Consider the following 21332-nt stretch of genomic DNA (forward strand, 5'->3'; position numbering starts at 1 on the left):
GTATTAAGAAACTTCAACTATGGCTGGACCTGACCATGTACATACAACTATTATCCCAATCCAATGGTCCATACTTCCAGCTACACGTTCCCCAATGAAGGGGGAGTGTCCCTCAATACTACCCCCCCTCCCCTCCCCCACGCCTGGGACTTACTGAAGGGCACACTGCTGAGCAGACAGAATGGCATCGGTCAGGGTCACCTTGTTGCGCTCCGGACTGGTCCCCGAGTGCGTGTGATTGACGGGCTTATTGGCGAAGAGAACATCGTATTCCACGCAGTGGAAGAGGAAGGTGGTGAAAGTGACAACAAACAGGAACTGGCTGCAGAAAACGAGAGAGAAGACTCATCAATTCTCTTTCCATCCAATCTGCCCCCACCCTACCCCCACCCTCCTCCAATACAGGGCTCCTCCACCCTCCTCCTCAGATCCTACACCACACAGGGCTCCTCCACCCTCCTCCTCAGATCCTACACCACGCAGGGCTCCTCCACCCTCCTCCTCCTCAGATCCTACACCACGCAGGGCTCCTCCACCCTCCTCAGATCCTACACCACGCAGGGCTCCTCCACCCTCCTCCTCAGATCCTACACCACGCAGGGCTCCTCCACCCTCCTCCTCAGATCCTACACCACGCAGGGCTCCTCCACCCTCCTCCTCAGATCCTACACCACGCAGGGCTCCTCCACCCCCCTCAGATCCTACACCATGCAGGGCTCCTCCACCCTCCTCCTCAGATCCTACACCACGCAGGGCTCCTCCACCCTCCTCCTCAGATCCTACACCACGCAGGGCTCCTCCACCCTCCTCCTCAGATCCTACACCACGCAGGGCTCCTCCACCCCCCTCAGATCCTACACCATGCAGGGCTCCTCCACCCTCCTCCTCAGATCCTACACCACGCAGGGCTCCTCCACCCCCCTCAGATCCTACACCACGCAGGGCTCCTCCACCCTCCTCCTCAGATCCTACACCACACAGGGCTCCTCCACCCTCCTCCTCAGATCCTACACCACGCAGGGCTCCTCCACCCTCCTCCTCAGATCCTACACCACGCAGGGCTCCTCCACCCTCCTCAGATCCTACACCACGCAGGGCTCCTCCACCCTCCTCCTCAGATCCTACACCACGCAGGGCTCCTCCACCCTCCTCCTCAGATCCTACACCACGCAGGGCTCCTCCACCCTCCTCCTCAGATCCTACACCATGCAGGGCTCCTCCACCCTCCTCCTCAGATCCTACACCACGCAGGGCTCCTCCACCCTCCTCCTCAGATCCTACACCACGCAGGGCTCCTCCACCCTCCTCAGATCCTACACCACGCAGGGCTCCTCCACCCTCCTCCTCAGATCCTACACCACGCAGGGCTCCTCCACCCTCCTCAGATCCTACACCACGCAGGGCTCCTCCACCCTCCTCCTCAGATCCTACACCACGCAGGGCTCCTCCACCCTCCTCCTCAGATCCTACACCACGCAGGGCTCCTCCACCCTCCTCCTCAGATCCTACACCACGCAGGGCTCCTCCACCCTCCTCCTCAGATCCTACACCACGCAGGGCTCCTCCACCCTCCTCCTCAGATCCTACACCACGCAGGGCTCCTCCACCCTCCTCAGATCCTACACCACGCAGGGCTCCTCCACCCTCCTCCTCAGATCCTACACCACGCAGGGCTCCTCCACCCTCCTCAGATCCTACACCACGCAGGGCTCCTCCACCCTCCTCCTCAGATCCTACACCACGCAGGGCTCCTCCACCCTCCTCCTCAGATCCTACACCACGCAGGGCTCCTCCACCCTCCTCCTCAGATCCTACACCACGCAGGGATCCTCCACCCTCCTCCTCCTCAGATCCTACACCACGCAGGGCTCCTCCACCCTCCTCCTCCTCAGATCCTACACCACGCAGGGCTCCTCCACCCTCCTCCTCCTCAGATCCTACACCACGCAGGGCTCCTCCACCCTCCTCCTCAGATCCTACACCACGCAGGGCTCCTCCACCCTCCTCCTCAGATCCTACACCACGCAGGGCTCCTCCACCCTCCTCCTCAGATCCTACACCACGCAGGGCTCCTCCACCCTCCTCAGATCCTACACCACGCAGGGCTCCTCCACCCTCCTCCTCAGATCCTACACCACGCAGGGATCCTCCACCCTCCTCCTCCTCAGATCCTACACCACGCAGGGCTCCTCCACCCTCCTCCTCCTCAGATCCTACACCACGCAGGGCTCCTCCACCCTCCTCCTCCTCAGATCCTACACCACGCAGGGCTCCTCCACCCTCCTCCTCCTCAGATCCTACACCACGCAGGGCTCCTCCACCCTCCTCCTCCTCAGATCCTACACCACGCAGGGCTCCTCCACCCTCCTCCTCCTCAGATCCTACACCACGCAGGGCTCCTCCACCCTCCTCCTCAGATCCTACACCACACAGGGCTCCTCCACCCTCCTCCTCCTCAGATCCTACACCACGCAGGGCTCCTCCACCCTCCTCCTCCTCAGATCCTACACCACGCAGGGCTCCTCCACCCTCCTCCTCAGATCCTACACCACACAGGGCTCCTCCACCCTCCTCCTCAGATCCTACACCACACAGGGCTCCTCCACCCTCCTCCTCAGATCCTACACCACACAGGGCTCCTCCACCCCTCCTCCTCCATGCAGGGCTCCTCCACCCTCCTCCTCCTCAGATCCTACACCGTGCAGGGCTCCTCCACCCTCCTCCTCAGATCCTACACCACGCAGGGCTCCTCCACCCTCCTCAGATCCTACACCACGCAGGGCTCCTCCACCCTCCTCAGATCCTACACCACGCAGGGCTCCTCCACCCTCCTCAGATCCTACACCACGCAGGGCTCCTCCACCCTCCTCAGATCCTACACCACACAGGGCTCCTCCACCCTCCTCCTCCTCAGATCCTACACCACGCAGGGCTCCTCCACCCTCCTCCTCCTCCTCCTCAGATCCTACACCACGCAGGGCTCCTCCACCCTCCTCCTCCTCAGATCCTACACCACGCAGGGCTCCTCCACCCTCCTCCTCAGATCCTACACCACGCAGGGCTCCTCCACCCTCCTCCTCCTCCTCAGATCCTACACCACGCAGGGCTCCTCCACCCTCCTCCTCCTCCTCAGATCCTACACCACGCAGGGCTCCTCCACCCTCCTCCTCCTCAGATCCTACACCACGCAGGGCTCCTCCACCCTCCTCCTCCTCAGATCCTACACCACGCAGGGCTCCTCCACCCTCCTCCTCCATGCAGGGCTCCTCCACCCTCCTCCTCCTCAGATCCTACACCGTGCAGGGCTCCTCCACCCTCCTCCTCAGATCCTACACCATGCAGGGCTCCTCCACCCTCCTCCTCAGATCCTACACCATGCAGGGCTCCTCCACCCTCCTCAGATCCTATACCATGCAGGGCTCCTCCACCCCCCTCAGATCCTACAATATGCAGGGTTCCTCCACCCCCCTCAGATCCTACACCACGCAGGGCTCCTCCACCCTCCTCCTCCTCAGATCCTACACCACGCAGGGCTCCTCCACCCTCCTCCTCCTCAGATCCTACACCACGCAGGGCTCCTCCACCCTCCTCCTCCTCAGATCCTACACCACGCAGGGCTCCTCCACCCTCCTCCTCCTCAGATCCTACACCACGCAGGGCTCCTCCACCCTCCTCCTCCATGCAGGGCTCCTCCACCCTCCTCCTCCTCCTCAGATCCTACACCGTGCAGGGCTCCTCCACCCTCCTCCTCAGATCCTACACCATGCAGGGCTCCTCCACCCTCCTCCTCAGATCCTATACCATGCAGGGCTCCTCCACCCTCCTCCTCAGATCCTATACCATGCAGGGCTCCTCCACCCCCCTCAGATCCTACAATATGCAGGGTTCCTCCACCCCCCTCAGATCCTACACCATGCAGGGCTCCTCCACCCTCCTCCTTAGATCCTACACCATGCAGGGCTCCTCCACCCTCCTCCTCAGATCCTATATCGTGCAGGGCTCCTCCACCCTCCTCCTCAGATCCTACACCATGCAGGGCTCCTCCACCCTCCTCCTCAGATCCTATATCGTGCAGGGCTCCTCCACCCTCCTCCTCAGATCCTACACCATGCAGGGCTCCTCCACCCTCCTCCTCAGATCCTATACCATGCAGGGCTCCTCCACCCTCCTCAGATCCTATACCATGCAGGGCTCCTCCACCCCCCTCAGATCCTACAATATGCAGGGTTCCTCCACCCCCCTCAGATCCTATACCATGCAGGGCTCCTCCACCCTCCTCAGATCCTATACCATGCAGGGCTCCTCCACCCCCCTCAGATCCTACAATATGCAGGGTTCCTCCACCCCCTCAGATCCTATACCATGCAGGGCTCCTCCACCCTCCTCAGATCCTATACCATGCAGGGCTCCTCCACCCCCCTCAGATCCTACAATATGCAGGGTTCCTCCACCCTCCTCCTCAGATCCTACACCATGCAGGGCTCCTCCACCCTCCTCCTCAGATCCTATACCATGCAGGGCTCCTCCACCCTCCTCCTCAGATCCTACACCATGCAGGGATCCTCCACCCTTCCTTTGATCCTAGGAGCATGCTGGGAATAAAATATCCAAACTCTACTTACACAAGTTCAAAGAAGTCAGACAGCACCATACAGGCAAAGCCATTCTTCTGGTGGAAGTGATATATGTGCAGCCGTGGTCAAGGAAAACCAGCCAGTGAGCTGAAATGGGCAGGCAGGGTGCCGGCTCTGAACTTATCAACACCGATTTTCAGGACTTGTTATGGAGGTAGCAGGACGTGTGTGTTGTGTCACCTGCCCCCACCCTCCCACCACACTGCTGCCCCCTCCACTTCCCCACCAAAACGTGCCACAAACAAAATGTCAAATTAACAGCACCTGTAATAGCGTTTACAAACATCGTTCAGAGATACAAAGTAACATTGTTTGTAAACATTGATCAGACAGGAGATAGATACAAAGTAACATATTGTTTGTAAACATTGATCAGACAGGAGATGGAGAGATACAAAGTAACATTGTTTATAAACATGCTATATGTACTGTACCACGTAAGATGGTGCAAATTGCCTGCGCCCCCCTCCAAGTTGTAACTTTTTTGTTTATGGTTTACATAAAAATAAAAAGATTTTTGCTGACAATAGGCTCGACTCACCAAAGCATCTCACACGCAAGGGGGTTCCCCTCAAACTCCATACCAGACCTTAACGGCCTGGTATTGATTGGGGTGGGGGGGCCCCCCTTACTGTTTTTTTTTTTTACAGCTGATGACTCATCAGTTGTAAAGGATGCGGCGGCCGCCCTCTCCTTAGCAACCATGAGAGTAATTGGTTGTTAAGGAAGCTGGCGGCCGCCCCCTCCTTAACAACTAGCCATTTACAACCTGTGCTAAGGACGCCGGCTACCGCCAGAGGTGATCTACCGCAGGCTTTTACTACTAAAATACTGCACGACGTGCGGTGTGGTATCTTACGGCACACTCGGATGCGGTAAGAAGCCGCTTTGTGAATGGAGCCCAGTATCACCACGGAGTGCTGGAACCTGTGGTTCCTGTAAATCTCTGCTCCCGGCATTGAGGGAAGAGACCCTACAGAGGAGAACATACAAAACGCCATGCTGAGTCTCCATGATGGGAATGGAGCCCAGGATACCGGCGCTACAAGGTAGGGATTTGTCTGTTCTCTCCAGTTAGTGGAAGGTGTTCTGCATTTTTCAATTTGTATCCCCCCCCCCCCCCCCTCCGCAAGCAGAGCCTGTAAAGGATATCTTGGTGAAGAAATTGTCCAGGTTCTTGATGTGATGCCAGGAGTCTGCAGGAGGGGGGGAGGGGGAGGGGCAATGGGTTAGCATGATCAGTCCATACATGTAGTATATTATATACCCCCCCCCCCCCCATACATGTACTATATCGTATACACTTCCCCCCACCATACATATAGAATATTGTATACACCCCAATTTCCCCCCACATACATGTTGTATATTGTGTACACCCCCCTCCCCCCCATACAGGATGTATATTGTACATAACCACCCCCCCCCCCGGCATACATTGTTGTATATCAGTTTTCGGTGTATTTGGCACTGACCTTTCACGGCCTCTGGCACATGTACTATCAGGTCCTCTTCTCCGGGGGGAGAGTCCTCCTCAAAGTCCTGCAGCCTCTGATACTCCCGGTACTGCTCCTGGGCCTCCATTCTCAGGGCATCCTCCTCTCACCTTCCTCGCTCTGACCTGGAGGAGAAGACAGGAGGGTAAGAGGAGCTACACACAGGTCATCCTTCACCCCTATGACACCGTGCAGCTCCGCCCACTGCGGCCATTGCAGCCTGGAAATGGTTATGGGGCAGCTGTCACCCCCCACCCCATCCTAACTGTGCCTGCACCCCCCCCCCCCACTATTGCCCAATCCCTACCCCGTGCCCAGATACCCCACCTCTGCCAAACTAGTCCCTACGCTGTGCATGGCTTCCATACCTTTGCCTTGTTCCTGTGTCTGCCCCCCTCCCCATGCCTGGCCCCCCATACCTGTGTCTGCCCCCCTCTCCATGCCTGGCCCCCCATATCTGTGTCTGGCTCCCCTCCCCATACCTGTGTCTGGCTCCCCTCCCCATGACTGGCCCCCCATACCTGTGTCTGCCCCCCTCCCCATGACTGGCCCCCCATACCTGTGTCTGCCCCCCTCCCCATGCCTGGCCCCAAAACCTGTGTCTGCCCCCCTCTCCATGCCTGGCCCCACATACCTGTGTCTGCCCCCCTCTCCATGACTGGCCCCACATACCTGTGTCTGCCCCCCTCCCCATGACTGGCCCCCCATACCTGTGTCTGCCCCCCTCCCCATGACTGGCCCCCCATACCTGTGTCTGCCCCCCTCCCCATGACTGGCCCCCCATACCTGTGTCTGCCCCCCTCCCCATGACTGGCCCCCCATACCTGTGTCTGCCCCCCTCCCCATGACTGGCCCCCCATACCTGTGTCTGCCCCCCTCCCCATGCCTGGCCCCACATACCTGTGTCTGCCCCCTCTCCATGCCTGGCCCCACATACCTGTGTCTGCCCCCCTCTCCATGACTGGCCCCACATACCTGTGTCTGCCCCCCTCTCCATGACTGGCCCCCCATACCTGTGTCTGCCCCCCTCTCCATGACTGGCCCCCCATACCTGTGTCTGGCTCACCTCCCCATGCCTGGCCCCCCCATACCTGTGTCTGCCCCCCTCTCCATGCCTGGCCCCCCATATCTGTGTCTGGCTCCCCTCCCCATACCTGTGTCTGGCTCCCCTCCCCATGCCTGGCCCCCCCATACCTGTGTCTGCCCCCCCTCTCATGCCTGGCCCCCCTCACCATGCCTGGCCCCCCATACCTGTGTCTGCCCCCCCTCTCATGCCTGGCCCCCCATACCTGTGTCTGGCTCCCCTCCCCATGCCTGGCCCCCCCATACCCGTGTCTGGCTCCCCTCCCCGTGTCTGCCCCCCCATACCTGTGTCTGCCCCCCCTCCCATGCCTGCCCCCCATACCTGTGTCTGGTTCCCCTCCCCATGCCTGGCACCCCATATCTGTGTCTGCCCCCCCTCCCATGCCTGGCCCCCCATACCTGTGTCTGCCCCCCCCCTCCCATGCCTGGCCCCCCATACCTGTGTCTGCCCCAATCCCATGCCTGGCACCCCATACCTGTGTCTGGCTCGCCCCCCTCCCAATGCCTGGCACCCCATACCTATGTCTGGCTCCCCCCTCCCCATGCCTGGCACCCCATACCTGTGTCTGCCCCCCCATGCCTGTGTCTGCCCCCCATGTCTGGCCCCCTCCCCATACCTGCCCCCCCATACTTGTGTCTGCCCCCCTATAGATGATCTGATATAAACAGCCTATTCTTAGCTTTTCCCAGAGCCGGCAGGCGGTGATTCTCTGGCAGCCGGCCGATTGACACAGAAAACGCCGGACACACGTGCTACACAGCAGATAAACAAGAGTGACGTAGAATGTGTGTCACCCCAACCAGACCTTCCAGGAAGACACAACTCCCGGGGGGGGGGGGGGGGGGGGCAGACAAGTGAGAGGAAAGGGGGGGGGGGGGAGAGGGGCAGAAGAGAGGAAAGGGGGGGAGGGGAAGAGGGGCAGCAGAGAGAGAGAGAGAGAGAGAGAGAGAGAGGGGCAGAAGAGAGGAAAGGGGAGGGGGAGAGAGGGGCAGAAGAGAGGAAAGGGGGGGAGGGGAAGAGGGGCAGCAGAGAGAGAGAGAGAGAGAGAGAGAGGCAGAAGAGAGGAAAGGGGGGGAGAAGAGAGGAAAGGCGGGTGGAGAAGAGGGGCAGAAGAGAGGAAAGGGGGGGAGAAGAGAGGAAAGGCGGGTGGAGAAGAGGGGCAGAAGAGAGGAAAGGGGGGGGGGGTAGAGAGAGAGGGGCAGAAGAGAGGAAAGGGGGAGAGAGAGAGAGAGAGAGAGGGGCAGAAGAGAGGAAAGGGGGGTGGAGAAGAGGGGCAGAAGAGAGGAAAGGGGGGGTAGAGAGAGAGGGGCAGAAGAGAGGAAAGGGGGGTAGAGGAGAAACCAGGGAGAGGAAGAAACTGGGAGAAAGGAGAGAGAGGGAAAAGGGGGAAATCAGGGAGAGAAGAACCAAGGAGAGGGGAGAGAAGCAAGGAAGAAGCCGGAGGGGGGGAACCAAGCAGAGAGAAGAGGGGGGCAGTGGGGAGAAGAAGGGAGGGGAGAGAAGGAAAGGGTGACACAGAAGGGGGAGAAGGGAGAGAGGAAAGGGAATGGAGAAGGAGGTCTTACTGAATGGGAACAGGGAGGGGGGCAAGAGGGAAAACTGCAGAAGGGGTACTGGGATGGGGAACTAAAAGAGGAGACTTGGGGGGGGGGGGTAAATGGAGAGGAGGGTATGAAATGAATGAGGGATAGATGGCGGGTTCTAGAGAAAGGGGGCCCTGAGAATAGGGGATGGGAGAGGGGTGTCTGGATAAGGGGGGGGGGTGGAGAGACTGAACGAAGGACACTCACCTCTATGCTGCTCTGACAGCCGTTCTCCCCCCCCCCCCCCGGTCCTGCACTGTACAGGTGAGACGTCCGCAGTCCTCTTACCTGAGATCACCCTCCTCCTTCCCCCGCACACACAGTCTACCCAACCCCCGATATCCCCAACTCATCCCACACTGCCTGACTCCACCCACAACTGTCACCGGGAGGAAAACAAGCCCTGCCAGCCAATCACAGAGCTTCAATACCAGGAATCCCCAACACACAGAATAAGAAGAGATACCGAGAATTACACCCGACATACAGGACAAGAGAAGTGGTACTGTGCAGAGTCCATACATACAGAATAAGAAGAGATACCGAGAATTACACCCGACATACAGGACAAGAGAAGTGGTACTGTGCAGAGTCCATACATACAGAATAAGAAGAGATACCGAGAATTACACCCGACATACAGGACAAGAGAAGTAGTACTGTGCAGAGTCCATACATACAGAATAAGAACAGATACCGAGAATTACACCCGACATACAGGACAAGAGAAGTGGTACTGTGGAGAGTCCATACATACAGAATAAGAAGAGATACCGAGAATTACACCCGACATACAGGACAAGAGAAGTGGTACTGTGCAGAGTCCATACATACAGAATAAGAACAGATACCCAGAATTACACCCGACATACAGGACAAGAGAAGTGGTACTGTGCAGAGTCCATACATACAGAATAAGAACAGATACCGAGAATTACACCCGACATACAGGACAAGAGAAGTAGTACTGTGCAGAGTCCATACATACAGAATAAGAACAGATACCGAGAATTACACCCGACATACAGGACAAGAGAAGTAGTACTGTGCAGAGTCCATACATACAGAATAAGAAGAGATACCGAGAATTACACCCGACATACAGGACAAGAGAAGTGGTACTGTGCAGAGTCCATACATACAGAATAAAAACAGATACCGAGAATTACACCCGACATACAGGACAAGAGAAGTAGTACTGTGCAGAGTCCATACATACAGAATAAGTACAGATACCGAGAATTACACCCAACATACAGGACAAGAGAAGTGGTACTGTGCAGAGTCCATACATACAGAATAAGAACAGATACCGAGAATTACACCCGACATACAGGACAAGAGAAGTGGTACTGTGCAGAGTCCATACATACAGAATAAGAACAGATACCGAGAATTACACCCCACATACAGGACAAGAGAAGTAGTACTGTGCAGAGTCCATACATACAGAATAAGAAGAGATACCGAGAATTACACCCGACATACAGGACAAGAGAAGTAGTACTGTGCAGAGTCCATACATACAGAATAAGAACAGATACCGAGAATTACACCCAACATACAGGACAAGAGAAGTAGTACCGTGCAGAGTCCATACATACAGAATAAGAAGAGATACCGAGAATTACACCCGACATACAGGACAAGAGAAGTAGTACTGTGCAGAGTCCATACATACAGAATAAGAAGAGATACCGAGAATTACACCCGACATACAGGACAAGAGAAGTGGTACTGTGCAGAGTCCATACATACAGAATAAAAACAGATACCGAGAATTACACCCAACATACAGGGCAGGAGAAGTAGTACTGTGCAGAGTCCATACATACAGAATAAGAAGAGATACCGAGAATTACACCCGACATACAGGACAAGAGAAGTAGTACTGTGCAGAGTCCATACATACAGAATAAGAACAGATACCGAGAATTACACCCGACATACAGGACAGGAGAAGTAGTACTGTGCAGAGTCCATACATACAGAATAAGGAGAGATACCGAGAATTACACCCGACATACAGGACAAGAGAAGTAGTACTGTGCAGAGTCTATACATACAGAATAAGGAGAGATACCGAGAATTACACCCGACATACAGGACACGAGAAGTGGTACTGTGCAGAGTCCATACATACAGAATAAGAACAGATACCGAGAATTACCCTGACATACAGGACAGGAGAAGTAGTACTGTGCAGTGTCCATACATACAGAATAAGGAGAGATACCGAGAATTACACCCGACATACAGGACAAGAGAAGTAGTACTGTGCAGTGTCCATACATACAGAATAAGAACAGATACCGAGAATTACCCTGACATACAGGACAGGAGAAGTGGTACTGTGCAGAGTAAGGACACGGGGTGGGAGTGGTCGGTATGCGGTAGGACGGGATTGGTGAGGATTATAAACATGAAATGTCTCATCTCTCAGATATTATAATTATAGAGGAGTCACGTGACCAGGGCAGACTGTCACTATAATTAATCCGTCATCTAATTGGTCCCCCAGAGAAGAATGAAGACCCTACAAAGGGGCAAAACTCCTCCCACCAACCACCACTGAACAGAGCCCAACTATGACATCATAATAGAAGCACTAAACAATGCTTGCTATGAATACATATAAAATTATAGTATACAGTACAGACTCATTCTAAAAACAATTCACATTTCTGTGCCATCCGTATAAAATGATAAACATGTATATAGTGCCACGCCCCAAAAAAAAAAATGTGCTCCGGCCAATCACACGTACAACGGCTTTATAGTCCAATCAGGAACTTCCTACAAGAATGAAGAAAAATTCTTGTGCTTCAATACCAACAAACTGCCCTCTGCCACCTCATACTCATATGATAGAATACGGGGCGCCTCCCCCCACAATCCGGGGACCCCCCCCCACAATCCAGGGACCCCCCCCCCCCCCACAATCCAGGGAACCCCCCCATGTGAAAAAAAGAGGAGTCAACTGTGCTTTAACCACTTCCCACCCGGCCTATAGCAGAGCGGCGGCCGGTCCGGAGGGCTTTATTATACTGACTGGACAACATGGGACGCCCTGCAGTACGGGGGAGCGCATCGCGGCAATCCCTCCCTCGGACACGCAGCATCACTGATCACGGTATAGAGCCTATGACGGAGGCTCTTTACCATGTGATCAGTGGTGTCCAATCACAGCGTAAACAGAAAATGTCAGTTATCGGCATTCCTCTCCTCAGGCAGACAGTGCGTCAAATCAGCTTTTCTCAGCCGGGATATCTTCCCCACCAGTGATGCCCATCAGTGCCACCTATCAGTGGCCATCAGTGTTGAATATTAGTGCCTCCTCATCAGTGCCATCCATCTTTGCCACCGATCAGTGTCCATTGTGACGGAGTCACTTTGGGCGGGGGGTGGGGCCCCATGGAACCCAGAATCCCTTGGGGTGGTGGTTGGGAAAGCCTTGTGCCAGCTCCCCCCCGAGCACCTCCTATGCCCCCATTAGACACACAGGGTAACTTAGACATAGGAGGTGCTCGGGGGAGCTGGCACAAGGAACAACCCCAACCGCCCCAAGGGATTCTGGGCTCCACGGCCTCCTCCCCCCCCCCGGCACATCCGTACCTCTCCTCTACTTAAGACAACCTGGTGACCCCAGGCTCCCCTAGAGCCACCATACCGATACCAAACGGAGCGTTCACCAACCCAATCCACACATCTGTCGTTAGGGCCATCTGCCACGTGTCATCAGTGCCATCTGCCAGTGTCAGTGCCATCTGCCAGTGCCATCTGTTGTCAGTGCCATCTGCCACATTTCATCAGTGCCACATATCAGCGCCATTTGTCACCACCAAGAATGTCTAAAAGATTATTTTCAGCCGAGGAGGAGGAGGAGAGTCTGCCCGCCAGACGAAGGCGGTCTGGTGAGGAGGCAGTGCCATCCACCAGCACTGCAGTGCCTCGGCAAAGTCCCAAAGGGTTAGGTCCCGTGCCAGTCTTCCCTATTCCCTTCAGAACCCCTCCTAATTCGGGAGAAGCCATCATTCCCCCTATCACTGCCCGGCCAGGAGTCCAGGTGGACACAGAAAATCCCCCCCTCACCCCCCAATTGATTTTTTCCCCATTTAATTTTTACTGAGGACATGCTAGCATCGATTGTGGCCCAGTGCAACCAGTGTGCACAACAACTCATAGCAAGTAACCCAACGTCCTATTATGCCCGTCCCTACGAGTGGAGACCCCCAACCCAACGTCCTATTATGCCCGTCCCTACGAGTGGAGAGCCCTAACCCAACATCCTATTATGCCCGTCCCTACGAGTGGAGAGCCCTAACCCAACGTCCCATTATGCCCGTCCCTACGAGTGGAGAGTTCTAACCCAACGTCCTATTATGCCCGTCCCTACGAGTGGAGAGCCCTAACCCAACGTCCCATTATGCCCGTCCCTACGAGTGGAGAGTTCTAACCCAACGTCCTATTATGCCCGTCCCTACGAGTGGAGAGTTCTAACCCAACGTCCTATTATGCCCTTCCCTACGAGTGGAGAGCCCTAACCCAACGTCCTATTATGCCCGTCCCTACGAGTGGAGAGTTCTAACCCAACGTCCTATTATGCCCATCCCTACGAGTGGAGAGTTCTAACCCAACGTCCTATTATGCCCGTCCCTACGAGTGGAGAGTTCTAACCCAACGTCCTATTATGCCCGTCCCTACGAGTGGAGAGTTCTAACCCAACGTCCTATTATGCCCATCCCTACGAGTGGAGAGCCCTAACCCAACGTCCTATTATGCCCGTCCCTACGAGTGGAGAGCCCTAACCCAACGTCCTATTATGCCCTTCCCTACGAGTGGAGAGCCCTAACCCAACGTCCTATTATGCCCATCCCTACGAGTGGAGAGCCCTAACCCAACGTCCCATTATGCCCGTCCCTACGAGTGGAGAGCCCTAACCCAACGTCCTATTATGCCCGTCCCTACGAGTGGAGAGTTCTAACCCAACGTCCTATTATGCCCTTCCCTACGAGTGGAGAGCCCTAACCCAACGTCCTATTATGCCCGTCCCTACGAGTGGAGAGTTCTAACCCAACGTCCTATTATGCCCGTCCCTACGAGTGGAGAGTTCTAACCCAACGTCCTATTATGCCCGTCCCTACGAGTGGAGAGTTCTAACCCAACGTCCTATTATGCCCGTCCCTACGAGTGGAGAGTTCTAACCCAACGTCCTATTATGCCCGTCCCTACGAGTGGAGAGTTCTAACCCAACGTCCTATTATGCCCATCCCTACGAGTGGAGAGCCCTAACCCAACGTCCTATTATGCCCGTCCCTACGAGTGGAGAGCCCTAACCCAACGTCCTATTATGCCCTTCCCTACGAGTGGAGAGCCCTAACCCAACGTCCTATTATGCCCATCCCTACGAGTGGAGAGCCCTAACCCAACGTCCTATTATGCCCGTCCGTACGAGTGTAGAGCCCTATCCCAACGTCCTATTATGCCCGTCCCTACGAGTGGCCCTAACCCAACGTCCTATTATGCCCGTCTCTACGAGTGGAGAGCCCTAACCCAAGTCCTATTATGCCCGTCCCTACGAGTGGAGAGTTCTAACCCAACGTCCCATTATGCCCGTCCCTACGAGTGGAGAGCCCTAACCCAACGTCCTATTATGCCCGTCCCTACGAGTGGAGAGCCCTAACCCAACGTCCTATTATGCCCGTCCCTACGAGTGGAGAGCCCTAACCCAACATCCTATTATGCCCGTCCCTACGAGTGGAGAGCCCTAACCCAACATCCTATTATGCCCGTCCCTACGAGTGGAGAGCCCTAACCCAACGTCCCATTATGCCCGTCCCTACGAGTGGAGAGCCCTAACCCAACGTCCTATTATGCCCGTCCCTACGAGTGGAGAGCCCTAACCCAACGTCCTATTATGCCCCTCCCTACGAGTGGAGAGCCCTAACCCAACGTCCCATTATGCCCCTCCCTACGAGTGGAGAGCCCTAACCCAACGTCCTATTATGCCCGTCCCTACGAGTGGAGAGCCCTAACCCAACGTCCCATTATGCCCGTCCCTACGAGTGGAGAGCCCTAACCCAACGTCCTATTAATCTCGTCCCTACGAGTGGAGAGCCCTAACCCAACGTCCCATTATGCCCGTCCCTACGAGTGGAGAGCCCTAACCCAACGTCCTATTAATCTCGTCCCTACGAGTGGAGAGCCCTAACCCAACGTCCTATTATGCCCGTCCCTACGAGTGGAGAGCCCTAACCCAACGTCCCATTATGCCCGTCCCTACGAGTGGAGAGCCCTAACCCAACGTCCTATTAATCTCGTCCCTACGAGTGGAGAGCCCTAACCCAACGTCTTATTATGCCCGTCCCTACAAGTGGAGAGCCCTAACCCAACGTCCTATTATGCCCGTCCCTACGAGTGGAGAGCCCTAACCCAACGTCCTATTAATCTCGTCCCTACGAGTGGAGAGCCCTAACCCAACGTCCTATTATGCCCGTCCCTACGAGTGGAGAGCCCTAACCCAACATCCTATTATGCCCGTCCCTACGAGTGGAGAGCCCTAACCCAACGTCCTATTATGCCCCTCCCTACGAGTGGAGAGCCCTAACCCAACGTCCCATTATGCCCGTCCCTACGAGTGGAGAGCCCTAACCCAACGTCCCATTATGCCCGTCCCTACGAGTGGAGAGCCCTAACCCAACGTCCTATTAATCTCGTCCCTACGAGTGGAGAGCCCTAACAGTGGGAGGAGTTTACCAACACATATGTATGGATGAGTCCCCTGTCAAATTTTCCAGCAGGCTGGGCATAAAACAATTTATTCCCACCAAAAGGGCCCGCTATGGGGTGAAGATGTATAAATTGTGCGACCAAGCCACAGGGTATAACTATGCCTTCATGGTATACGAAGGGAAGGACACCCAGCTACATGGAATCGAGTGGAAAAGTCGTTTAGGAACTCATAAACCCACTCCTGGAGAAAGGCTGCCATCTGTATGTGGACAATTTTTATACTACTTTGCCCCGGTTCCGCAACCTTCACAGGAAGAACACTCCACCATGTGGCGCCGCAAGGAAGAATCGGAAGGGCTTTCCTCAAAGCCTCGTCAACAAGAAGAGGGGGAAACGGTGAGTTTACGGAATGAGGAAATTCTGGCTGTGAAGTGGAGGGACAGAAGGGACGTCTACATGCTTTCATCGATCCACAACAATACATTCGTTGAGATCACCAGGAGGAATGGCCCAATCCAAAAACCAACATGTATCCACCAATACAACATGTTCATGGGGGGGGGGGGGGGGTGTCGACTTCAACGGCCAAATGCTCGAACCCTACCTTACCACAAGACGAACAAACCAGTGGTATAAAAAAAAAAATGTATTTGTTTAATTTGGCCATATACAAGACCCCTATGTAATCTATCGCAACTCCACCGAAAGCCCCAAACCCGTCCTGGGCTCCCAGGAGGAAATCACCACCGCCCTTGTATTCCCGAACGGGAAACCATTCTATCCGATGTGATTAGCAGAATCTCTGAACGCCACTTTCCCGAGAAAGTCCTTCCCAGACCAACAGGCCAAAAACGTCTGAAAAAATACTGGGTGTGCTCCAAAGGAGGAGTGAGAAGAGGCCCCACTTTTTATTGTCCCCAATGTCCTTCCTAACAAGGCCTTGGCATAGTTGACTGTTTCCGCCGTTACCAAACTTCACTACATTATTAGTGAAGTATGGTAAATATAACCCTCACTTCCCGACATTTACCTTCACACCCCTTATGTCTCTGCAACTGACCCTGGCTTGTTATTTGACCACGCTTCTGCCTCCCAATTCTGTACTTACCTCTGCCTGATCTGGACTGACCCTGGGTTGTTATTTGACCCCGCTTCTGCCCATCGATTCTGTACATACCTCTGCCTGATCTGGACTGACCCTCGCTTGTTATTTGACCGCGCTTCTGCCTCCCGATTCTGTACATACCTCTGCCTGATCTGGACTGACCCTTGCTTGTTATTTGACCACGCTTCTGTACATACCTCTGCCTGATCTGGACTGACCCTCGCTTGTTATTTGACCGCGCTTCTGCCTCCCGATTCTGTACATATCTCTGCCTGATCTGCACTGACCCTCGCTTGTTATTTGACCACGCTTCTGCCTACCGATTCTGTACATGCCTCTGCCTGATCTGGACTGACCCTCACTTGGTATTTGACCACGCTTCTGCCCATCAATTCTGTACATACCTCTGCCTGATCTGGACTGACCATCGCTTGTTATTTGACCACGCTTCTGCCTGCCGATTCTGTACATACCTCTGCTTGATCTGGACTGGACTGGACTGACCCTCGCTTGTTATTTGACCACGCTTCTGCCTACTGATTCTGTACATGCCTCTGCCTGATCTGGACTGACCCTCGCTTGGTATTTGACCGTGCTTCTGCCCATCAATTCTGTACATACCTCTGCCTGATCTGGACTGACCCTGGCTTGTTATTTGACCACGCTTCTGCCTATCGATTCTGTAATTACCTCTGCCTGATCTGGACTGACCCTCGCTTGTTATTTGACCGCGCTTCTGCCTCCCGATTCTGTACATACCTCTGCCTGATTTGGACTGACCCTTGCTTGTTATTTGACCACGCTTCTGCTATGATTCTGTACATACCTCTGCCTGATCTGGACTGACCCTTGCTTGTTATTTGACCACGCTTCTGTACATACCTCTGCCTGATCTGGACTGACCCTCGCTTGTTATTTGACCGCGCTTCTGCCTCCTGATTCTGTACATATCTCTGCCTGATCTGCACTGACCCTCGCTTGTTATTTGACCACGCTTCTGCCTACCGATTCTGTACATGCCTCTGCCTGATCTGGACTGACCCTCACTTGGTATTTGACCACGCTTCTGCCCATCAATTCTGTACATACCTCTGCCTGATCTGGACTGACCATCGCTTGTTATTTGACCACGCTTCTGCCTGCCGATTCTGTACATACCTCTGCTTGATCTGGACTGGACTGGACTGACCCTCGCTTGTTATTTGACCACGCTTCTGCCTACTGATTCTGTACATGCCTCTGCCTGATCTGGACTGACCCTCGCTTGGTATTTGACCGTGCTTCTGCCCATCAATTCTGTACATACCTCTGCCTGATCTGGACTGACCCTGGCTTGTTATTTGACCACGCTTCTGCCTATCGATTCTGTAATTACCTCTGCCTGATCTGGACTGACCCTCGCTTGTCATTTGACCACGCTTCTGCCTACCGATTCTGTACATACCTCTCCCTGATCTGGACTGACCCTGGCTTGTTATTTGACCACGCTTCTGCCTATCAATTCTGTACATACCTCTGCCTGATCTGGACTGACCCTCGCTTGTTATTTGACCACGCTTCTGCCTACCGATACTATACATACCTCTGCCTGATCTGGAGCTGACCCTGAACTGTTTTACCATGCCTCATGCCTGCCTCTTGGACTGATCTTGTACCCTGCCACTGGACTAGTGGGATTCATAACTCAGGGGTCTCACATGTGTGAGTGGCTCCAGAATTGTTTTTCTGGATGAAGAAAAGTTCTTTTTTGTTTTTGCATTCCTAGATAAGGGTCTGGAGACTCGGAGGCTTCAAAGAGATTTGGGTGGGAGAAGCCTCTACCCCTGTCCCCAGTCTATCCTGAATGAGGCCCCACTTCTGCCTGCTGCCTGCGTACCTATGCCATCATGCCTCTGCCTGTCGCATGAACTGACCACACCACATGGACTGTGTTCCTGCCTACTACCAGGACCAATATTTTGGCACTGCTGACAATCTCTGCCTGCACTGACCCGGGACTGTATATGGACAGTAACCCTGCCTGCTGCCTGTACTAACTATGGACAGTATTCCTGCCTGCACTGACTATGGACAGTATCCCTGCCTGCTGCCTGCACTCACTATGGACAGTATCCCTGCCTGCACTCACTATGGACAGTATCCCTGCATGCACTCACTATGGACAGTAACCCTGCCTGCACTCACTATGGACAGTATCCCTGCCTGCACTCACTATGGACAGTATCCCTGCCTGCACTCACTATGGACAGTATCCCTGCCTGCACTCACTATGGACAGTATCCCTGCCTGCACTCACTATGGACAGTATCCCTGCCTGCACTCACTATGGACAGTATCCCTGCCTGCACTCACTATGGACAGTATCCCTGCCTGCACTAACTATGGACAGTAACCCTGCCTGCACTAACTATGGACAGTATTCCTGCCTGCACTAACTATGGACAGTATTCCTGCCTGCACTCACTATGGACAGTATCCCTGCATGCACTCACTATGGACAGTATCCCTGCCTGCACTCACTATGGACAGTAACCCTGCCTGCACTCACTATGGACAGTATCCCTGCCTGCACTCACTATGGACAGTATCCCTGCCTGCACTCACTATGGACAGTATCCCTGCCTGCTGCCTGTACTGACTATGGACAGTATCCCTGCCTGCTGCCTGTACCGACTATGGACAGTATCCCTGCCTGCTGCCTGTACTGACTATGGACAGTATCCCTGCCTGCACTCACTATGGACAGTATCCCTGCATGCACTCACTATGGACAGTATCCCTGCATGCACTCACTATGGACAGTATCCCTGCATGCACTCACTATGGACAGTATTCCTGCCTGCACTCACTATGGACAGTATCCCTGCATGCACTCACTATGGACAGTATCCCTGCCTGCACTCACTATGGACAGTAACCCTGCCTGCACTAACTATGGACAGTATTCCTGCCTGCACTCACTATGGACAGTAACCCTGCCTGCACTCACTATGGACAGTATTCCTGCCTGCACTCACTATGGACAGTATCCCTGCCTGCACTCACTATGGACAGTATCCCTGCCTGCACTCACTATGGACAGTATCCCTGCTTGCACTCACTATGGACAGTATCCCTGCCTGCACTGGCTATGGACAGTATCCCTGCTTGCACTGGCTATGGACAGTATCCCTGCCTGCACTGGCTATGGACAGTATCCCTGCCTGCACTGGCTATGGACAGTATCCCTGCCTGCTGCCTGTACCGACTATGGACAGTATCCCTGCCTGCTGCCTGTACTGACTATGGACAGTATCCCTGCCTGCTGCCTGTACCGACTATGGACAGTATCCCTGCCTGCTGCCTGTACCGACTATGGACAGTATCCCTGCCTGCTGCCTGTACCGACTATGGACAGTATCCCTGCCTGCTGCCTGTACCGACTATGGACAGTATCCCTGCCTGCTGCCTGTACCGACTATGGACAGTATCCCTGCCTGCTGCCTGTACCGACTATGGACAGTATCCCTGCCTGCTGCCTGTACTGATTATGGACAGTATCCCTGCCTGTACTAACTATGGACAGTATCCCTGCCTGCTGCCTGTACTGACTATGGACAGTATCCCTGCCTGCTGCCTGTACTGACTATGGACAGTATCCCTGCCTGCTGCCTGTACTGACTATGGACAGTATCCCTGCCTGCACTGGCTATGGACAGTATCCCTGCCTGCTGCCGGTACTGACTATGGACAGTATCCCTGCCTGCTGCCGGTACTGACTATGGACAGTATCCCTGCCTGCTGCCTGTACTCACTATGGACAGTATCCCTGCCTGCTGCCTGTACTGACTATGGACAGTATCCCTGCCGGTACTGACTATGGACAGTATCCCTGCCTGCTGCCTGTACTGACTATGGACAGTATCCCTGCCTGCTGCCTGTACTGACTATGGACAGTATCCCTGCCTGCACTGACTATGGACAGTATCCCTGCCTGCTGCCTGTACTGACTATGGACAGTATCCCTGCCGGTACTGACTATGGACAGTATCCCTGCCTGCTGCCTGTACTGACTATGGACAGTATCCCTGCCTGCTGCCTGTACTGACTATGGACAGTATCCCTGCCTGCTGCCTGTACTGACTATGGACAGTATCCCTGCCTGCTGCCTGTACTGACTATGGACAGTATCCCTGCCTGTACTGACTATGGACAATTCTAATTGTAATTCTTGGTATGTTTCCAGCTGTGTCCCTAGAACAGCTGATGGTGTTCCTTGCATGTTGGACCTCTGTATGTGATCAGGCTGTGTAAAACACGTGGTATCGCCATATTCAGGAGGAGTAACAGAATATATTTTGGGGTGTTCTCTTTGCTATGTGTTATAAAAATATCTTATAAAAGGGACAACTTTGTGTAAAAAAAATATATATATAATAAGCGGTTTCATTTTTCCCCACATTTTCAAAAAACTTCTGGAAAAAAAAAAAAAATTTACCGTTCAAGACTCATCCCGCCTCATAGATTACAGGTTGGGGTGTTTGCTTTCCAAAATGGGGTCATTTTGTCCTGGAATTCCAGGGCCTTCAAAAGTGTAATAGGTAGTCAACAAGTTAGATGTGTAATTTATGCTCCTAGAACACCTGAAGGCGCTCCCTGCATGTTGGGCCTCTCTATGTGGCCAGGCTGTGAAAAAGTCCCACACATGACACTGGTGAG

At 54.4% G+C, this 21332-nt stretch overlaps 1 protein-coding gene across 1 annotated transcript; it reads right to left on the reverse strand.

Annotated features, from left to right (window-relative positions):
* Positions 1 to 154: 154 nt before the first annotated feature.
* On the reverse strand, positions 155 to 9157 carry LOC143955156 (autophagy-related protein 9A-like; the record flags this gene model as incomplete). The annotated part of the gene is given in 5 exon segments (XM_077465248.1): positions 155 to 322; positions 4623 to 4683; positions 5783 to 5830; positions 6110 to 6255; positions 9086 to 9157. Coding segments are annotated over 4 exon segments (386 nt in total), but the record flags the coding sequence as incomplete, so codon positions are not given.
* Between the last annotated feature and the right edge of the window lie 12175 nt (positions 9158 to 21332).

The sequence above is a fragment of the Lithobates pipiens genome, unplaced genomic scaffold (genome assembly GCF_037356315.1).
Source record: "Lithobates pipiens isolate NorthernLeopardFrog02 unplaced genomic scaffold, aLitPip1_a1.2 Scaffold_336, whole genome shotgun sequence".
Lineage (NCBI taxonomy): Eukaryota > Metazoa > Chordata > Amphibia > Anura > Ranidae > Lithobates > Lithobates pipiens.